The 19,343-nt window shown below is 36.8% G+C and overlaps 1 protein-coding gene across 2 annotated transcripts in view; it reads left to right on the top strand.

The window, feature by feature from the left end:
• Nucleotides 1-19,343, top strand: part of GSK3B (glycogen synthase kinase 3 beta) — a 196,846-nt gene that overhangs the window by 161,113 nt on the left and 16,390 nt on the right. Inside the window, exons 9-10 of one of the 2 annotated variants that reach the window (XM_060098981.1) lie at nt 1,938-1,976; nt 4,988-5,174. In XM_060098981.1, the coding sequence (XP_059954964.1) occupies nt 1,938-1,976; nt 4,988-5,174 (226 nt within the window). The remainder of the gene's footprint in view (nt 1-1,937; nt 1,977-4,987; nt 5,175-19,343) is intronic. The other variant, XM_060098980.1, reaches the window with a different exon arrangement.

The raw sequence follows: 19,343 nt of genomic DNA, 5'->3' as shown, positions 1-19,343 counted from the left end.
GTGGAATTGTTGAAAGCTGATGCTATGAGAATCAACAATAGGCCTTGATGTGGTATATATGACCATTTATAAATGGTAATTTTAAGGGGCTTATGATTCAGTCATAACAATTAGCTCCAGGTTGAAATTTGATGTTTGATGGCAAAAGTCTATTCTAGGACATGTAAAGGAGAAAATTACCTCTGTCCTTTCTGAGGTATCCAAATACAAATTTATTTTGAATAATTCTTCTGTTAAGGACTCATTTGCATTTGTTCAGTACCACAGAGAATTTATTTTGGAAAAAAATGAATTTTTTCTCTTAGTTTCTTCTATAGACTAGTATTTGTGATGAGAGTTTGTTTCAATTTAAGAAAATGAGTTGCTGCACAGGTGAGGTAGTATTTGAATCACTTAAAAGTTCATGTCAGTGTTTTGGTTCTTTTCAGTTTTTCCTTTCTCTTTTGTTTTCTTCTTTTGTTTATTTATTTTTTGCTTTGTTCTGTTTTGTTTTATTTATTTATTTTTGGTTTTAGTTTTTACAGGGGGTGTTTTGGGCTCTTCATGGCCTTGCTGACATTCTTGGCTGGCCATATTTAGTCTGCGCACTAATTATTAGTTGGCCCAGTTGAGTCTTACTTTGTGCTCTCAGTTTTTTTAGTCTGGTTTTCTATTTTTGTCCACCTGGTTGTGTTTTAAGTTCATGAGAGATTTTTATCCTGATGGGCCGGATTTTAATCCGTGTACTAAATTTTAGTCTGCAGACTAAAAATAATCCGCGGATTATTTATTTTTGCAAAATATTTAATTCCCCCACTGGAAACTATCCTAAAAGAATGTTAAATTCTCTTAGAATAGCCAAGGGAATTCACAGCTACTGGTGAGGTCTGCCATTTTTTGTTCTCAATACCTAGACATAATAGACCCTACTACCTCCCTTTTGCATAATTGGCTCCGTTGTGCCTAGGTGTTGGTGTACATTACTATGCATGTCACCTATAACTGTGACTGTCCCTTAGTTGTATTGTTCATTGTATATATTTTTGTTTAGCTTTTGGTGGGTGAATTGGGCATATTTGCAGATGGAACTGTGTTGAATTTGTAGTGCTCAAAGATATAGAATTTTTTTCAGTGAGTTTTTCCAAAAAGAAAGAATGTTCATTATTTTTCCTAAGTAATGGGTGCGAGGGTATCAGGGGGCAAAGCCCACAATAGAAAAAGTAAGTTAATACCCGCACTCCTGAGGTGATATGTCAATTTCCTGAAGAGTCCTCTAAGATAATGAGAATGTCAGTAAACATCTCTTAGCAGGGAAGTCAATCCAAAATGGAGAATAATCCGCGGTGGCCTGATCCTTCTTAGCTCACACAAATTGAAAATATCTGGCTTGAAATCTATAGTAATATAAATTAAATATATTTTTTACTTTTCTCTCATCACTAATAATTTAGCAAAAAATGTTTATACTGTGTACTGAAATTCATTAATAGAGAAAATTAGCAAATTGGGAACTCGTATCTTTAAAAGCAGTCTGATATGCCCCCTCCCAAGCCATGTCAATGGACAATGAATCCAGGTCGTAGAAGACCAAACACTTTACTTTGGGAACTTTACTTCTAGATTTCATTTTGATTTTAACTTTTTTTGGTTTTGTATTTTTTTAATAAACGCACTGGCATCGGAACATAATTAACTAAAATTAAAATGTTTCTTTACTGTGCCTCACCATTGCGCAATCAAAATTTTTTTTGCATACACTGTGGTGAAATAATTTTTAAAACTTGGACTTGCTACTGTGGAGACTGATGTTTAAAGTTTATAACTGTATAAACATTTTCTATGTCCCCCCCCCACACCATGGATTTCTTATAACATTGGATATATTTTTCCTTGCTGGACTATTCTCTTTTGGATTGACTTCCCCTGTTTGGATTATTTCACTGCATTCTCATCTTTAGGATTCGTCAGGAACAGGACATTTCACCTCAGGAGTTCGGGTATGTACTTAATTTTTTTTTCCCAAAATTTCAGGGCAGGTCTATAAAACTAGGGGGAAAACTTTTTTTGAAAGGCTAAATAGTTATTCATTCTTGAAATGTAATAGTAAAAACAATGTAGGTAGCTGTGATTTCTGTTTTTACTCACTGTATGGTATAGGTTTTGCTTATAGTATATTTAGATTGTCAATTTCCTGAGTGATTTATTGACATCTAAGCGGAAGTTTAGGAGTTGAGGGGTTTAAAAATTATTATTTTTACAAGAACAAATATTGACAAAGATCCACAGAACCAAAGATTCCGAGTGTTAGGCAGTTTAAATGAGTAAGGAATGAAAAGCAGCAGAAACTAAAAGCCAGGGACTTCCATGGCAGTCCAGGGGTTAAGACTCTGTATTTCCACTGAAGTGGGGACAGGTTCGATCCCTGGTTGGGGAAGTTCTGCATGCTGCGCATTGCAGCCAAAAAAAGAAGCCAAATCTCAATAGTTACTGGTTTCCTTTTCTTTAGACACAAACATAATTCAGAAGAGCTATTTCTAGTTTGGCCTGTGATTTTTGAAAGTTGCATGCTACCACACCCAGTCTTATGGTCAGAAATCTGGACTTTGGGTACACTGGGTTTTGACCCCACATAATTTTCCACTTAACTTGTATCCATAGATTACTGAACCAAGACTTCTCTCATCAAGAATCTCTCAAGGGGTTTAAATTAATAATGGATACATTTTTAAAAGGCAGGTTAAGTCTTAATTTTAGGCTCTTGGAATGAATTTTTTTCTTTATTGTTTTTAACTCTTTGATACTGTGAGTTAGGATTCCCTGGCAAGAATAAGCTAATATGTGTCTTAGTACCAACATGGATGGTCACTTGTAGCCAGTAAGAAACCAGAAAGATGTGGATGACTTTTTTTTTAATAATCAGAAATAAGCTTACAATACTGATTTATTAATAGCAATAACACAATTTTTTTTTCATTTAAACTACACTCACTGTCTAACTACCCTGCATTTGAACGTTAGAAGATATTTATTTCTGCTTTTGGTGGTGGTACTTTTAATTCTACTTATGTGTTACCATATTGGTGCAGAGACATTTTTATTAGACTAGCTAGCAAAATAAATCCATATGCTGTCAAATGCAAATTGCCCTCAGGGATAAAATATGTCAGTAGTGCTTAATATTTTTATGAAAATTTTTCTAAATATTTCCACTGATTATTTTCTTTCACACTTTGATTATGGTTCTGGCTGGGGAGCAAGAAAGGGGGAAATGACTAAGAACAGTGTAAGATCTAAACATTTCAAATAATACAGTAACTCCTTGACTGAGGCAAGTCAGATTACTCAAAAGAATAAAGATAAAGCAGTTTTTGACCTTAGAGAGAGGGTTTTCTAACAAGCCAAATAAATTAACTAAGGCCTTTAATGTTCAGAAATAAATTTCTAATATCCTACCCAAACCAATCTCTCAATTTCCATGGAAAATATCTTTATTAATAATAAACTTTGTGTAAAAACAAAAGGAATAAAACAAGATTTTCAGAGTAGAGTACTCTTCTAAATAGTCTCTTATAACCTAATGAGTTCTGTAGTAGTAACCAGTTCTGCTTTCAGCCTAGTTGAATAGACAAATGTTACATGAGCCTTTCTCGTTAGGAAAACTTAAGCCTCCCAGGCTCCTCTGTGCCTTGTCACAATCTACATGTCCCTTCCTCGCTTTTAGGTCTATTTCCCTCCATTTTTACACATCTCTTTCTCTTTATGTGTCTGTCCACCTCCACCACTGCCACTACTACACCTTCTATTTGATTCTGTGTTCTTCCTGTCAAGGGATATATGTTTCATTTTTCTTTAGTTTCAAAGGCTTTCTGTTCATTTATTTGTTTTTCCCCTTCTGCTTTTATTCTTTAACTGTCCAAAATTTAGAACACAGTATATTTTTCATAGTTTCATGTATTTATTAGGAGTTTTAAGACATAGATGAGTAGAAAGCTTTCTGTTCCTTTAAGCAAATTTATTTATTTGCATTTTGCTTCAGTATAGCTTTCAGTTTACTTTTTCTGTGAATTAATAGCTCTTAGTGAAAAATACATTTCTCTATTCCTGATTAAAACCCTAGAATATTTATTCAAATGAGGGTAAACTGGCCATGTTCATGACAACAGCTACCTGAAAAAACAATTTTGGACATTTTGTGAAGTTCTGGATATTCAAGAATTTCCTCAAATAATAATAGTCTCTGCTTATTGAAGAGTTAATACCAAATCATTAATATTTATAGACTAAGAGTAAAACAGCTTTTCTTTTTTAGAAGATATTAATTGCCAAAATTTGAACAGTGCTGTCCATTATCCATAATCGTTCTGCTAAAAAAATCACACAGAAGAGGCAGCGTTTTATCTATTGCCACAGCAGTCAAAACTTTAAAATTAATTTTGTATTCTTCTAGTTGTGCTTGCCTCCAGAACCCAGGCTTTCTTTTGTGCTTGTCACATTTTGTGTGCATGTTTGATTGTACTGCTTTATGATTAGCATATGTAGATTTTTTTTCTATTTCCCCTAGTTTTTTCTCTGAGCTTTTCTCATATAGTCTTTTTTTTTTTTTTTTTTTTTTTTTTTGCGGTATGCGGGCCTCTCACTGTTGTGGCCACTCCCGTTGCAGAGCACAGGCTCCGGACGCGCAGGCTCAGCGGCCATGGCTCACGGGCCCAGCCGCTCCGCGGCATGTGGGATCTTCCCAGACCGGGGCATGAACCCATATCCCCTGCATCGGCAGGCGGACTCTCAACCACTGTGCCACCAGGGAAGCCCTCTCATATAGTCTTTAATTAGCAGTTCACATCACCGTGGTAAACCATATGCAGTTAACTCCTTTCATTCTAGAAGGTTCCTTTCACAAATGCAACCATGTTTTTGTACATGGTGGGAATTAACTCAGTACTCAGAGAATAATTTGCTAAGATTCTTACAAGGAAACATTAATTGTACCTTCTCTTTTTTTATACCGTAGGTCTTCCGACCTCGAACTCCACCAGAGGCGATTGCACTATGTAGCCGTCTGCTGGAGTATACCCCAACTGCCCGATTGACACCACTGGAAGCTTGTGCACATTCATTTTTTGATGAATTACGGGACCCAAATGTCAAACTACCAAATGGGCGAGACACACCTGCACTCTTCAACTTCACCACTCAAGGTAACTCCTAACACTTAATTCTTTTACCATTTCTGGGAAAATTACACATGTGTATGAAGTGACACTGTGTTAATTAAATCTGTGTAGGATAAAAGTAGGCATATTAAGTACTTATGCAGGTAGGAAGCATCCTATCTAACCACTTATTAGGCTACCACTTGTATGGTTTTGAACAAAATAATGGCAGGTAAAAAGTTTCAAATAGGCATAGCTTCTCTAATTTTTAGCAGATTATGATAAATCTTGGCACTGGAGAAGTTATATAGAGATTTCACTGAGTGAGGTTTATCACTAGTAAGACTAATGTATAATTTAACCTTCAGCTTTGTATCTGAAACTTAGAATATTAAAATTTCTTGCTTCCCAAGGACTTATATCAAGTTTTTTTAACCTGGGAATAAATTGGTGGCTGTATTTTTGTAATTTTAGACATTATACAGATGGAGAAAACTAGAGTCCTATAAACCCCTTCTTGGAACTTAATATAACTCTCTATATATAAGGGATGTAGAAGAGAAATTCTCATCCCTTCTGGGGTTTGGCATCATTACTGCTGAGAAAACACTGATTGGAAAACTAAGTTTGTGCATTGATGGTTTCTAAAAAGCCCAGGGATAGTCATTTCTTCACCATTTCTGTGTTCATTTTTCATTCATTCATCAACCACACTGCCTCTGATGATATGATTTTCTTCCTAAACTGAACATTAAATGTGTACAATTCCCTATAGGTAAAACAAGAAATAAATAGATTGCTTGTTTTGATTGATTAGTCAAGCTAAAAATATAGAAGGGGGATGGAGAGCTTTCTGTGATCAGGAAATAGATATATTTCCTTTATTATAAAGCCAATTTTCCCCCATATTTAAACTTTTCTAAAATTGATTGTGGAAAAATGTGCTGCTTAAACTTTAGATTTGGAACATCTAAGTTGCTAGTAAAGTAGACCTGGATGATTCAGTTGACTATAACCTTAAGCTGTCGCTATTATGTAATGCTGGCAGTGCTGATGTAGTCTCCGTTCATCTAAGAAAAATGTTCAGGTATCCTGGGACTATTAATTTTGACTAGGGCTAATCAGAAATCATTTGGAATGTTGTTTTAAGTCCTGGCTATCCTCTCTAAGAAGAATGTTAATGAATGCCAGGTAGGGTATACAAAGGAGCAGAATTGGATATAGAGCCTGGAAAAGTGAAGACTTCAGGGACTCTTGAGAAAAATACCTCAAATAAAGACCTCAGCCCCTGGCATAAATAGAGACTAAATAAAATTATTGATGAATCAATAAAGAAGTTTTCAACTGGTAATAGTGGAACAAGCTATTTTCAGAATATTGATCTGTATATCAGGGAAAAGCTGGATGATGTCAAATATTGTAGATAAGATGATTCTGATTTGGCAGAAGGTTAGACTGGGAGACTCTTGGCCTCTTCCAGATCAGAAATTCATTGATTCCATATCATACAAGTTTTAGACCTCTTGAGAAAATAAATTTTATTTTTAATTCTTACTGCTTTTGTTTTTTGGTTTTTGGTTTTTTATTGCGGTACGTGGGCCTCTCACTGTTGTGGCCTCTCCCGTTGCGGAGCACAGGCTCCGGACGCACAGGCTCAGCGGCCATGGCTCATGGGCCCAGCCACTCCGCGGCATGTGGGATCTTCCCGGACCGGGGCACGAACCCGTGTCCCCTGCATTGGCAGGCGGACTCTCAACCACTGCGCCACCAGGGAAGCCCGCTGTTTTTGTTTTAATCGAGTAACACATGTAGATGGAAGAAAATGTTGGAAATGCAGAGGAGGTAGAGAAAACTAAAATCATAGTCCCAAAGTAATTACTTTTAGCCTTCAAAATAATCACTTTTAGCATTTTATGGTGTAGCTCTTTTCAGTCTTTTTTCTAATGCTAAAGCTGGTAATCCTTGAATATAAAGTGATCCTCTATTTTCCCATTTAGAAGATCCCAAAAGGGTTCTTTTTGTTAACTTGAATGTGTTTAAAATTGTATAGTATATAAAGTTAATATTAGGTTAGGAATTTTTTTTACATCTCAAATTTCATAAAACAATTTTCTTCAAACTCTATATGCATCTTTTACATCTGTGTCTTTGTTATCAGTAGAGCTACTTTTTGAACCATCTATATAGTTTTTTAGGTTACATCACCTAAAGTTTTTAATACGAAGCACTTTTTGAATCTGTCTGAGACTGCCATTGGAAATTCTACATGTATCCATTTACATAACACGATACATTTTTTTCCTTTTTGTACTGTAGGTATATGTTTATTGTCTGCATAATATAATTATTTAGTGGATTGCTTTTTAAAGTGGTATCTAAAAGGCTTTTGTATACAATGACATCCAGTGGAACTGTGGAGTCTTGACATCAGAAACTACTAAGTCAGTGCTCAATTTCTTTACCTCTTTTTTTACCATTTCTGTCAGGTAACTTTAAAGTTTCTCAAATTTTGAAGGGAACCTTGATTGAGTTTTTTCCCATGCTAAGTATCTTCTCCAGCAAGTAATTTGTTTCTCAGAATACACAAATCAAGACAGCCTCTTGTCAAGTGAACAACTTGGTAGAAACTCAAATGCTGCATACAAGATGATATTTATGATGGATACATTTTGAAGAATAATTCTCCTTAAATTGAGACATATTTTGATACATACTCTTCAATGTGTGTGTGCACCTGTATGTGTTGATTGAAAATGAGATGCTGCTTAAACCTTTCTTTGATCAGATTTAAAAATCCAGGATTCAGTTTCACTGTTCCCATGCACCATTTCTGAAGTAATTACATTTGACTCTTTAGTCACTGGCTAATAATTTTCTATTATTACTAAAGAAAAAAAATTTAAAACAACTAAGTTTGTTATTTTATGAATTTCTAAGCTTTTTTAAAAACTGAGATAAAATTCAGTTAAAATAAATTCAGATAAAATAGCATAAGATGAACCATTTTAAAGTAAACAATCCAGTGGTGTTTAATGCATTCACATTGTTGTGCAGCTATCACCTCTGTCAAATTCCAAAACATTTTCATTGCTCCTGAAGAAAACTCCATACCCATTAAGCACTCAGTCTCCATTAATCCCTCCTTCAGCCCTGGGTAGCCACCAATCTGCTTTCTGTCTCTATAGATTTCCCTATTCTGGGTATTTCATATGATGGAATGACATAATGTGGGACCTTTTGTGTCTGGCTTCTTTCACTTAGCATGTTTTCAGGGCTCATCCATGTTGTAGCATGTATCAGTAGTTCATTCCTTTTTATGGCAGAATAATATTTCATTATATCATGTCTTAATCAGTTCAGGCAACTATAACAAAATACCATAAACTAGGTGGATTAAGCAGCAAACGTTTATTTATTTATTTTAAACATCTTTATTGGAGTATAATTGCCTTACAATGGTGTGTTAGTTTCTGCTTTATAAAAAAGTGAATCAGCTATACATATACATATATCCCCATATCTCCTCCCTCTTGCGTCTTCCTCCCACCCTCCCTATTCCACCCCTCTAGGTGGTGACAAAGCACCGAGCTGATCTCCCTGTGCTATGCGGCTGCTTCCCACTAGCTATCTATTTTACGTTTCGTAGTATATATAAGTCCATGCCACTCTTTCTCTTCCTCCCAGCTTACCCTTCCCCCTCCCTGTGTCCTCAAGTCCATTCTCTACGTCTGCATCTTTATTCCTGTCCTGCCCCTAGGTTCTTCAGAACCTTTTTTTTTTTTTTTTAGATTCCATATATATGTGTTAGCATACGGTGTTTGTTTTTCTCTTTCTGACTTACTTCACTCTGTATGACAGACTCTAGGTCCATCCACCTCACTACAAATAACTCAATTTCGTTTCTTTTTATGGCTGAGTAATATTCCATTATATATATGTGCCACATCTTCTTTATCCATTCATCTGTCGATGGACACTTAGGTTTAAGCAGCAAACATTTATCTGTCACGGTTCTGGAGGTTGGGAACATCAAGATCAAGATGCCAGCAAATTCAGTGTTTGACAAGGGCCCACCTCCTGGTTTGCAGATGGCTACTTTCTTGCTTATATGGTGAAGAGAGATCACCTTTCTTGTGTCGTTTCTTATAAGACCACTAATCCTATTCATGAGGGTTCTACCCTCATAACCAAATTTCCTCCCTAAGGCTCCACTTCCAGATACCATCACATTGTGGATTAGGGCTTCAGCATATGAAGTTTAAGGGGACACAAACCTTCAGTCCATAGCATAGGGATATACCACATTTTGTTTATCCATTCATTGTACTGATGGACATTTGGTTTGTTTCTACCTTCTGGCTATTGTGAATAGTGCTGCTATGACCATTGTGTACAAGTATGAATTTGTTTGAATACTTGTTTTCAGGTTTTTTGAGTCATATGGTAATTCTATGTTTAATTTCTTGAGGAACTACCAAACCATTTTGCACAATGGCTTGCACATTTTACATTCCTACCAGGAATGTTACAAGGGTCCCCATTTCTTCGCATCCTCACAAATACTTGTCTTCCTTTTTTTTTTTTAATAGCCGTCTCAGTGAGTGTGAAGTGGTATCTCATTTGATCCTAAGGCTTACTGCAATATAATGATTTAGAACCTGGTAAATGCTATTTACCTGTTCTTTAGTAAATTGTGTTCATAAGACAGATTAACGTGAAAATAAATTGGCTTAGGTTTTAGAATATGGTCTCTAAAATATTGGAAGGACTTTTGTGAGTGGGCAGTTTTCATATTGTCAAATAATAGAATCAACTAAAGTAAAGAAAAGGCTCGTTTTAAAGAGTAAATGATTTAATTCAGACTTTGTTCACACATATCTAATTGTTACAAGTTTTTAAAAAGGAGTGAAGAATGTTTTATTTTGATATTTCAACTTTTTATATTTGCCCAGGTTATCAAACATAAATATGACTCTGTGTATGTCTGAATGTGCATATGACTTTGAGGAGTTGAAGAATATGTGTGTACATGGATGTGGTATATGTAGACATGGCATGCAATCTCTGTGGCTGTCAGACTCTTTATGTGATTCTGTGGATCTCAGTGAAAAGGATGTGCATGCATCTTTGTACCTCTTCAAATGGGCCCTGTGAATATATCCTTGAAATGGTTTTTCATAAAACTCAATGTATTAAGTTGAACATGACATCATTTTGTAATATGGCCCTTCTTTATTAAAGTTGTTAAATGCTGCCCTGTCTTAGCAGCCATTCTGAAACTGGGCTATGATCACTTAGTAGTACTTTCTCCCTATCTTTCTAGATCACTATTATACTTGAACAGTGTTTCCATATAAGGACACAGCTGTCCAGGAAAGAGGTGCTACTTGATGTCAATAATTTGTGTTATTTCTGTTGATCCTCCCTATTCTGATTTTGGAGCAGTCTTTGCAAATAGTCATCTTATTTACTAAGGCAAAGATGTAACTGTTGTGCAGATGCAACTTTAAAGCACATACTAATTAATAGAAGTTAATGGATGATCAGCATAAAACTGGCTAATTCAAGAGAATGAAGAAGGAGAACTAACCTTCCAGTTGGTTGTATAGCTAGAGAGAGTGCAGAGATAGTAAACATGGGGGCAGAGGTAGGGGGGGATGGAGGGTGTCATTAGTGAGGTTCTGCTGTATATAGGTAGAGTAAAACCCTTCTCCATCCTCACAGCAAATTTTCAGTGAAGTCTATACTATTTTCCCCAGATAAACTCAAGGTAATCCCTGATCTACATATAGTAGGTGCTCAATGACTGTTTGAGTGATTGATACCTGCCACTTTAAATACACACAGTATTTATTAATTCATGCAACCTGTACTTATTGGGCATTTCTAATGTTCCCTCTAGTTTTTGGTATTATTGTTTTAATTAGTAAGGTAAACCTACCATATGAACAGAACTATGAAGATTAGACACTTCAGTAGAATATAGTAAAGCTTATAGCTAACTGCAATTTGATGTTTGTTACTGTGCCATGAGTAAATAGCCATAAATGTTAGTTAATATTACTTTCATATAATCAAAACAAGTGTTTCTGTGATCAGCTAGAGGGAGAAGAGAGGTGAACAGATATGGGACAGAAAACTTTGAGATCCTTCTGACCTTCTGGATCCATAACTATTACACCTCTCTTTTTTTCTGGCACTGGTGTTTCTGTGTTCTAGGATCCCCTGACTGACAATATTACCTGCATCCAGGCATTGGAAACCAGGACAGACCTTTAGCAAACCATACTCTCTTTCCCTTTCCCTCAGTTATTGGATCTCAAAGGTTGGACATAACTTAATCAGACCTTAGGAATCAAATAGAATGAGGAAATCCCAACAGAGATCGATTTTCTCTTTGTTTTCCAATTCCTTACCTATTCCAAGGCTGGAATATACTGGAAATAGGTAGTTTTGTATGTTTAAAGATGAGTCTCCAGTTAGTTCCACCACACACATCCCCAGTTCCAATTTTCTAGCCTAATTTTATGAGATTTTACCAAGCAAAATTATTTTAGTAAACATTGTCCCCCTGAGGGCATCGGATAGGATGGGGGTTGGGCAGGTGTAAGTAAAGATTATCAACTATTTACATTAGTGTGAGTTAGTTTGAAGAGTCTACTGCTCTACCACTTAGCTGGGTTATCTGAGTGAATGATAGTTTTGTGGGGGAACAAGGAGGAAGAGTGGCTTATTGGTTAGGCCAGAAGAAGGGGGGACTGCTTAAATGAGAGTTAAAACAGGATATTTGGAGCATTCAGAAAACAGCATGCAAACTCAGGCAGACTACAGATGTCTTGGGATACAGGGAAAAGAGTATCCGGACATGAGGAAAACAGTGATGAGACAGCAAAGGGGTTCCAGAAATCAAGTGAAAAAAAAGACAGTAAAAGGAAGAGTAAGAGAAAACCAAAGGGAATGGGGGAAGGATCAGAGCAAGATTTTTTTAATGAGTTTAGGACTGTGTTAAAGAAAAGGAAGTGATGAAAACAGGGGCTGAGGACAAGTTGGGGGTGGGCAACAAAAGCAAGTGTTACAGAAAGCCAGCTTAACAAAGGGTTATACTTCTTCATCTGAAAGCAGTAGACTACTTATTTATAAAATCTGTTGTAACTCATTATTTGTGATAATTAGGAGGCTCCATATCTTTATAGCAATGATTTTTAAACCAGTTTTTTTGTTATGAAATAGTGGTATGCATAAATATGGTCAGCCCACCTGCTTACCTGGCTTTCTATATCCTGGGCATTTTCTTCTAGCCTATCTTACCCTCAACCACATCTAAAGTGGACATAGTATATCACAACATTGTTAATTGGCTATACTCCAATATAAAATAAAAAGTAAAAAAAAATAATAAAGTGGACATAGTATTTCAACCACCTTGAGGTAATGAAGTATCTTCTAATATTCTAACCTTGAGTAGGGACTTTTTGGTGTTAGATTTATTATAATTTACAATAGCAAGAATAAATTTACATAAGATAGGAACTCTTTTTTTAATTTATTTATTTACTTTTGGCTGTGTTGGGTCTTCGTTTCTGTGCGAGGGCTTTCTCTAGTTGTGGCAAGCAGGGGCCACTCTTCATCGCGGTGCGCGGGCCTCTCACTATCGCGGCCTCTCTTGTTGCAGAGCACAGGCTCCAGACGCGCAGGCTCAGTAGTTGTGGCTCACGGGCCCAGTTGCTCCGCGGCATGTGGGATCTTCCCAGACCAGGGCTCGAACCCGTGTCCCCTGCATTAGCAGGCAGATTCTCAACCACTGCGCCACCAGGGAAGCCCGGAACTCTTGATTTATATGTACGATATGAATCAAATCCTAAAGAGGAACTCATAAACTGCTCTCACTTGCAGTGCCCCTCTTTTTTTTTTTTTTTTAACTAAACTATAAACCTTTCACGTGGCTATCCCTGTTTTTCTACTGTGTTCTTCTGGGTGAAAAATGGCTATAAAAGATCTTGATAAATGGACTTGAGGAAATTTGGGTATAAATAAAAGGATTATTCTAGTAAATAAATGAGAGATGGAGCTGTTTATACTTATCAAAGGAACTGGTGTCAGAATTATTCTTTAATATTTTATGAATAATTTAGAAGAGTAAAATATCGAGGTAAGCTGTACTCTTCTAGGTATTGAAAGCTAAACCAAGGAAATACACTGCAAGGGAGAGCTTAGGAAATTCGTGAGTGCCAGTAAGAGGGGGCAGGTTAGTTTTAGTTCAGGCAACTAGAGTACTACTGACATACAGAGTTGACTGTATTCGGAATTTTAGGATCTAAATTATCAATTATTTATGAGGATTATTTTCCCTTTCCCTGAGATTTGAGTGTCTCTGCTGCCTTGACTGTACTATGCGGAGTGAGGAATGAGGAGAGAATGTGGAATGTTATAGGAACAAACAATGAAAAACTAATGTCTGGACTTAAAGTTCTGTGTGTAGTTTGGACAGATACACTTCCAGGAAGACCAGAATACTGGTGGTATGTGATGTATAACCAAGGCAATAAAGATATACAGTATTGGGCTTCCCTGGTGGCGCAGTGGTTGAGAGTCCACCTGCCGATGCAGGGGACACGGGTCCGTGCCCCGGTCCGGGAAGATCCCACATGCCGCGGAGCAGCTGGGCCCATGAGCCATGGCCGCTGAGGAGCCTGTGCTCCGCAACGGGAGAGGCCATAACAGTGAGAGGCCCGCATACCGCAAAAAAAAAAAAAAAAAAAGATATGCAGTATTGCATATGGAGTAAGTCAGACCTAAAGTCTGCTTCCCAGTCTCTCTCTAACTAGGTGCAGATCTTGGCCAAGACACTATCTCTGAGTTTACTAATTTAAAAAGATGAGGTAGTTGGATTAAAGGATATACAAAGACACATACAGCTGAGTAATATTCCATTGTATATATGTGCCACATCTTCTTTATCCATTCATCTGATGATGGACACTTAGGTTGCTTCCATCTCCTGGCTATTGTAAATAGAGCTGCAATGAACATTTTGGTACATGACTCTTTTTGAATTATGGTTTTCTCAGGGTATATGCCCAGTAGTGGGATTGCTGGGTTGTATGGTAGTTCTATATATACAATGGAATATTACTCAGCCATAAAAAGAAACGAAATTGAGTTATTTGTAGTGAGGTGGATGGACCTAGAGTCTGTCATACAGAGTGAAGTAAGTCAGAAAGAGAAGGAGAAATGCCGTATGCTAACACATATATATGGAATCTAAGGGAAAAAAAAGAAGGTCTTGAAGAACCTTGGGGTAAGACGGGAATAAAGACACAGACCTACTAGAGAATGGACTTGAGGATATGGGGAGGGGGGAGAGTAAGCTGTGACAAAGTGAGAGAATGGCATGGACATATATACACTACCAAACGTAAAATAGATAGCTAGTGGGAAGCAGCCGTATAGCACCGGGAGATCAGCTCGGTGCTTTGTGACCACCTAGAGGGGTGGGATAGGGAGGGTGGGATGGAGGGAGATGCAAGAGGGAGGAGATATGGGAACATATGTATATGTATAACTGATTCACTTTGTTACAAAGCAGAAACTAACACACCATTGTACAGCAATTATACTCCAATAAAGATGTTAAAAAAAAAGATTCTTTTCAAAACTCTGTCAGAAAGAATAAAATAAGAAAGAACATGTGTCTAAAAAAAAAAAAAAGACACATACAGCTCCAAAATTCTGATTTTAAAAAATGAGTTGACTCCAGAAAGACAAAGAAAAATGAGAAATAAAGCTAAAAACATAGAGCATGAAAGGGTAAGATATGTAAAATCATGGTATAAATGGACACAAAAAAACCCACAAACTGGTTCCTGCAGAATTCAACATAAATGCTACACTTATTACATTTCATCAAGAATGGAGTTCTAAGATTTTCAGGTTACTAAAGCTTATTCTTTTTAATCACCAGGACTTTAAAAATACTAACATTTTGCTAGATAACTTGTAAATGTATCATTACTATAAATGTAGTACACAAAATGCATTATGTAGTACACAATGCATTACTATAAATGTAGTATACACCTTTTTGGGTGACTAGTATAAATTGTGATGCTCCCTCTTGGGCAGTTCTAAGGCAAAGTAGTCATCGGTTTCTACAGGTATCATGTAGCCTGTGCATGAAACATTGCTAATATTACCAAGCAGCAGGAGCAAGCCTTGTAATTTGTTTACTATTTGTCTGATCTTCTGATTAGTATTTGTTTACTTTTCTGAATGAGTATGGAGTATGTAGTCAACGTTAGGAACTTGTTCAGAGATTTCCTGGGCACTTTGAAATTGTTAGGAGAGAAACAGTTGTAATGGGGTTACTTGTTGATCTAAAAAAAATATATCCAAACAAGCAACATTAGAATTCAGTGTGTAAGATCAAGGTTCACCATCCTAACATTTGAATTACTCCTCAGAAAAAAAGTACCATGCCATTGTTAAGTCATTTTCTGTGAATAGAAAAAAAATAGCAGTTTTAACTGTATAGACAACCACTGGCAATTTTCATTTATTCTTAAGAGACCTGATACACACATGAAAACCTCAAACTACTTATAGAAGAAAAAGAAAGTTTGCCTCTTGTAGTGACTCCTTTCTGGGGGTCTGCATGTTGAGCCCTTTCAAAGATAACAAAGAAAGAAGATTTCCTTCTACCTTATGAATAGTATTTTATTATCACTGTAAGAGGTCTAGTTAATAAAGGGTTGATTTCTTCCTTCTGGTTTGTATATTGATTACTATTCTCAAATTTATCCTCAGCTTTCACACAACACAGTTTGAACAAACATATATACCTCTTCCCACCCCTACTCCTATCCCCCACCCCCGCAAATTAAAAAAAAAAAACCAAAAACCCGCCCTTTCTTATCAATAAATTTGGAAATCTTATATTTGGAAGAAGAGAAACTTTAAGGGAAACTTCAGGTTTCTCCAAAACAGTTAGATTTAGGTTCTGTTCTTGTGTTTAACATTTAAAAATATTGCTTAACTTACAGTGGTCTTTTCATGGGAATTTTTCTTCTATAGTTCTTAGCGTCAACAGTACAGCAAAATTTATTTAAATGAGTTTGGTTAACCTTTTGGTTGGTTGATACCTCTCTTGGTTGGCTTAATGATATCTATTTTTAAATTCATTTTGCTTTTGTTCGAATTGTGCATTATGTTTTGATGGTGGACCACATAATGATTGATACACCATCAAAACATTCATAACGTTTCCTCATAAACTACTATGGGATTTTTTTTTAATGAGTAGTTTTATGCCATCTTCAGTTGGTTGAAGAAATCCTTGTCATGCATGAAGTTTTCTAAAACATTCTGGAACCTGTTTCCATTTTGTTTGAATCATGTCTCTGGAGTAATGCGGTCTCTTATTCTTCCCACCTCTTTTCCATAGCTAGACCCACTTTTATATTATGGGCTTCCTTGTTTCCTTAATAATCTCCCTGCTCTCAAGCCTCACACAAATATTTAGTGAATAACTATTAACTTTTCATTTTCAATCTCTTCTACACTCCGTATTCTCTGACTTTAAGAATACATATACTGGGACTTCCCTGGTGGCACAGTGGTTAAGAATCCACCTGCCAATGCAGGGGACACGGGTTCGAGCCCTGGTCCAGGAAGATCCCACATGCTACGGAGCAGCCAAGCCCGTGTGCCACAACTACTGAGCCTGCGCTCTAGAGCCCGTATGCGACAACTACTGAAGCCCAAGCGCCTAGAGCCCGTGCTCCGCAACAAGAGAAGCCACCGCAATGAGAAGCCCACGCACTGCAACGAAGAGTTGCCCCGCTCACTGCAACTAGAGAAAGCCCGCACGCAGCAACGAAGACCCAACACAGCCAATCAATCAGTCCATAAAATCTAAAGAAAAAAAGAATACATATACTTTCCCTGATTCTAAAAATGTCTATTGCTATGCTCTTTCTGTCCTCCAAAATGCCATCCTTTTTTTTGCTTTCTTTCCGTGCATTTTGTATCCATACTCATTGCCTCCGTTTCCGTACTATTCAGTGCCATGGATAGACAGGGAGATTGAGAGTAGGTTGTAATTGTTGCATGCAAAAACAAAACAAGCATTTTGGACTACTTGTGACAGCCCACAGAAGTGCCCATAGTCTCTCCCCACAAAAGGGACAGACTTGTAGTGTAGAAAACAGTGCTGTAATACATGGAGGCTTCCTCATTCACACAAGCAAAAGCTGTGACAGTTAGCAAGCTCTCTGAAGTGGAGAAGAGCTAATGGATGGAAAGCAATGGACCTGAAGGAATACATATAATTAAGGAAGAGGAAAAGGACAATGGTGTATAGAAGTTGGAGAGATGTAGAGCTATATGTGGCTGTCCAGTTTAGAATTTCTTAAGTTTTGGGATGTGTGACTTAAAACTTTCACTAAAGTTCTCCCTGCCCCCGAAGGCTTTCCACTGTTCACTCTAGGTTAAGAACTTAGTCTTTTAAGTTGTTTCATGAACCTTACTTACCTCTCCCCTGTGTCTTTAGATGTGGCAAAGCCTCCAGTATCCCATAGCTTCCTTTTTTTTGGTTATCGTCTTTTCTTTGCTGTTCCCTATCTTTCACTTTCATTAGTTACCCCTCTGCCACCTAGTGAAAAAGAGGATTGTTTTTCTCAAATCCTGCAACTTTGTGTGTATGTGTGTGTGTGTGTGTGTGTGTGTGTGTGTGTGTAAGCATACATACACCTTAACCAGAATAAGACACAGAACCACCATGGCCCTCAATTGGACATGCAGATACACAAGGATAGGTGATCTGGTCAAAGAGATTGAGTGAATGGGAGAAAATGGACAGCATATGACCACAGACCACTGATACTCAGTTTATTTTAAAGATTATCTCAATTGTAGTTCTGTCAAAATGTCGTATATTAAAATCTTTGGTCATCTTTTCCTTTTTTGGATTTTCTTTTAGATGTTGGGCTCATGGTCATAGAGATCTTTTAATTTAAAAGTGTCCCAGTCTCGAATCGATTGAATGCCTTTCTTGCCAGCTTATTTGTGTAATTGTCCTTCCATTTTCTATTTCTGTTGAACAGACAAAGACAACTGTCTTTTTATCTGTCTATCCTGGGACCTAACACAGTCTTTCATGCTCAGTTGGATGAGGGTGTGGGTGGGTAGATGGATGGGTGGATTTTAAAGAAGCTTTTCTGTTTTAGGAGATTTTAATCTTAATTGGGATGGTAAGTCTGACTTTCTTTTGGATTACTGAAGAGTAACTACCACATCTTACATTAATTTTTATTCTTAGAACCATAAACTCATCAGCCATGGCAATTATCAGTGATTCTCTTGTTTTTCTAGGTGTAAGGTTGTGTGTTAAAATTGGACTGATTTGAAGTAAAACTACATTGGCTCTTTCTGTACCTCAGTGAGAACTGAAACAGCTACTAAAGCTGATTATGAGAAAGCAGCATCTCTTCAAACCTGATCATTAGGGCAGTGATTTTCCAACTCAGGGAAGGTTATTATTTGATGAGCTGACCTAATAAGTCTTCTCATTTAAGGGGAAAAGATAATGAATAGTCTTCTCTCAGTTTTGAGGTTTTCCTCCCATTCATTTTTCATATATCTTGACATCAGCATGTTGCTTCTTTTTACCAGAATCTAGTTATCATTTAGTATCTGATTTAGTACAAAATTTAGCTACTAAGGCACCAAGTTGAATAAATCAGTATTGCCAGGGGCTTTGTAAAGTACTGCGTTAAAACGATATTTCCCTTACTAGGGGCTGGCGGGAGGGATGAATGGTGAGTAGTTGCTTAAAGGTTTCCCTTTGGGGTGATGAGAATGTTTTGAAACTAGGTAGAGGTGATAGTTGTACAACATTGTGAATGTACTAAATTCCACGAATTATACACTTTAAAATGATTAATTTTATATTATGTGAATTTTACTTTAATTTAAAGAAAATACTATTTCCTAACTTTTTTTAGTCCGTGCCCTAACTGTGAATTGCTTGTAGCTCAGAGGATAACATCTTCCTTTAGCTAGTATGGTCATATAATTATTCCTTCAAATTATTGGAATAAGAATTATTAATAGCGACACTTATTAGAGTGGAAATAAGCACTCACTAGTTAAATGCCGGAACTACGAGAATAAACCAGGGTTATCTGAGGCAGACTAGAAGAAGTCATATTATCAGAA

This window comes from Mesoplodon densirostris, chromosome 5 (assembly GCF_025265405.1).
Source record: "Mesoplodon densirostris isolate mMesDen1 chromosome 5, mMesDen1 primary haplotype, whole genome shotgun sequence".
NCBI classification, from domain to species: Eukaryota; Metazoa; Chordata; class Mammalia; order Artiodactyla; family Ziphiidae; genus Mesoplodon; species Mesoplodon densirostris.
This window is presented reverse-complemented; position numbering and strand designations above follow the sequence as displayed.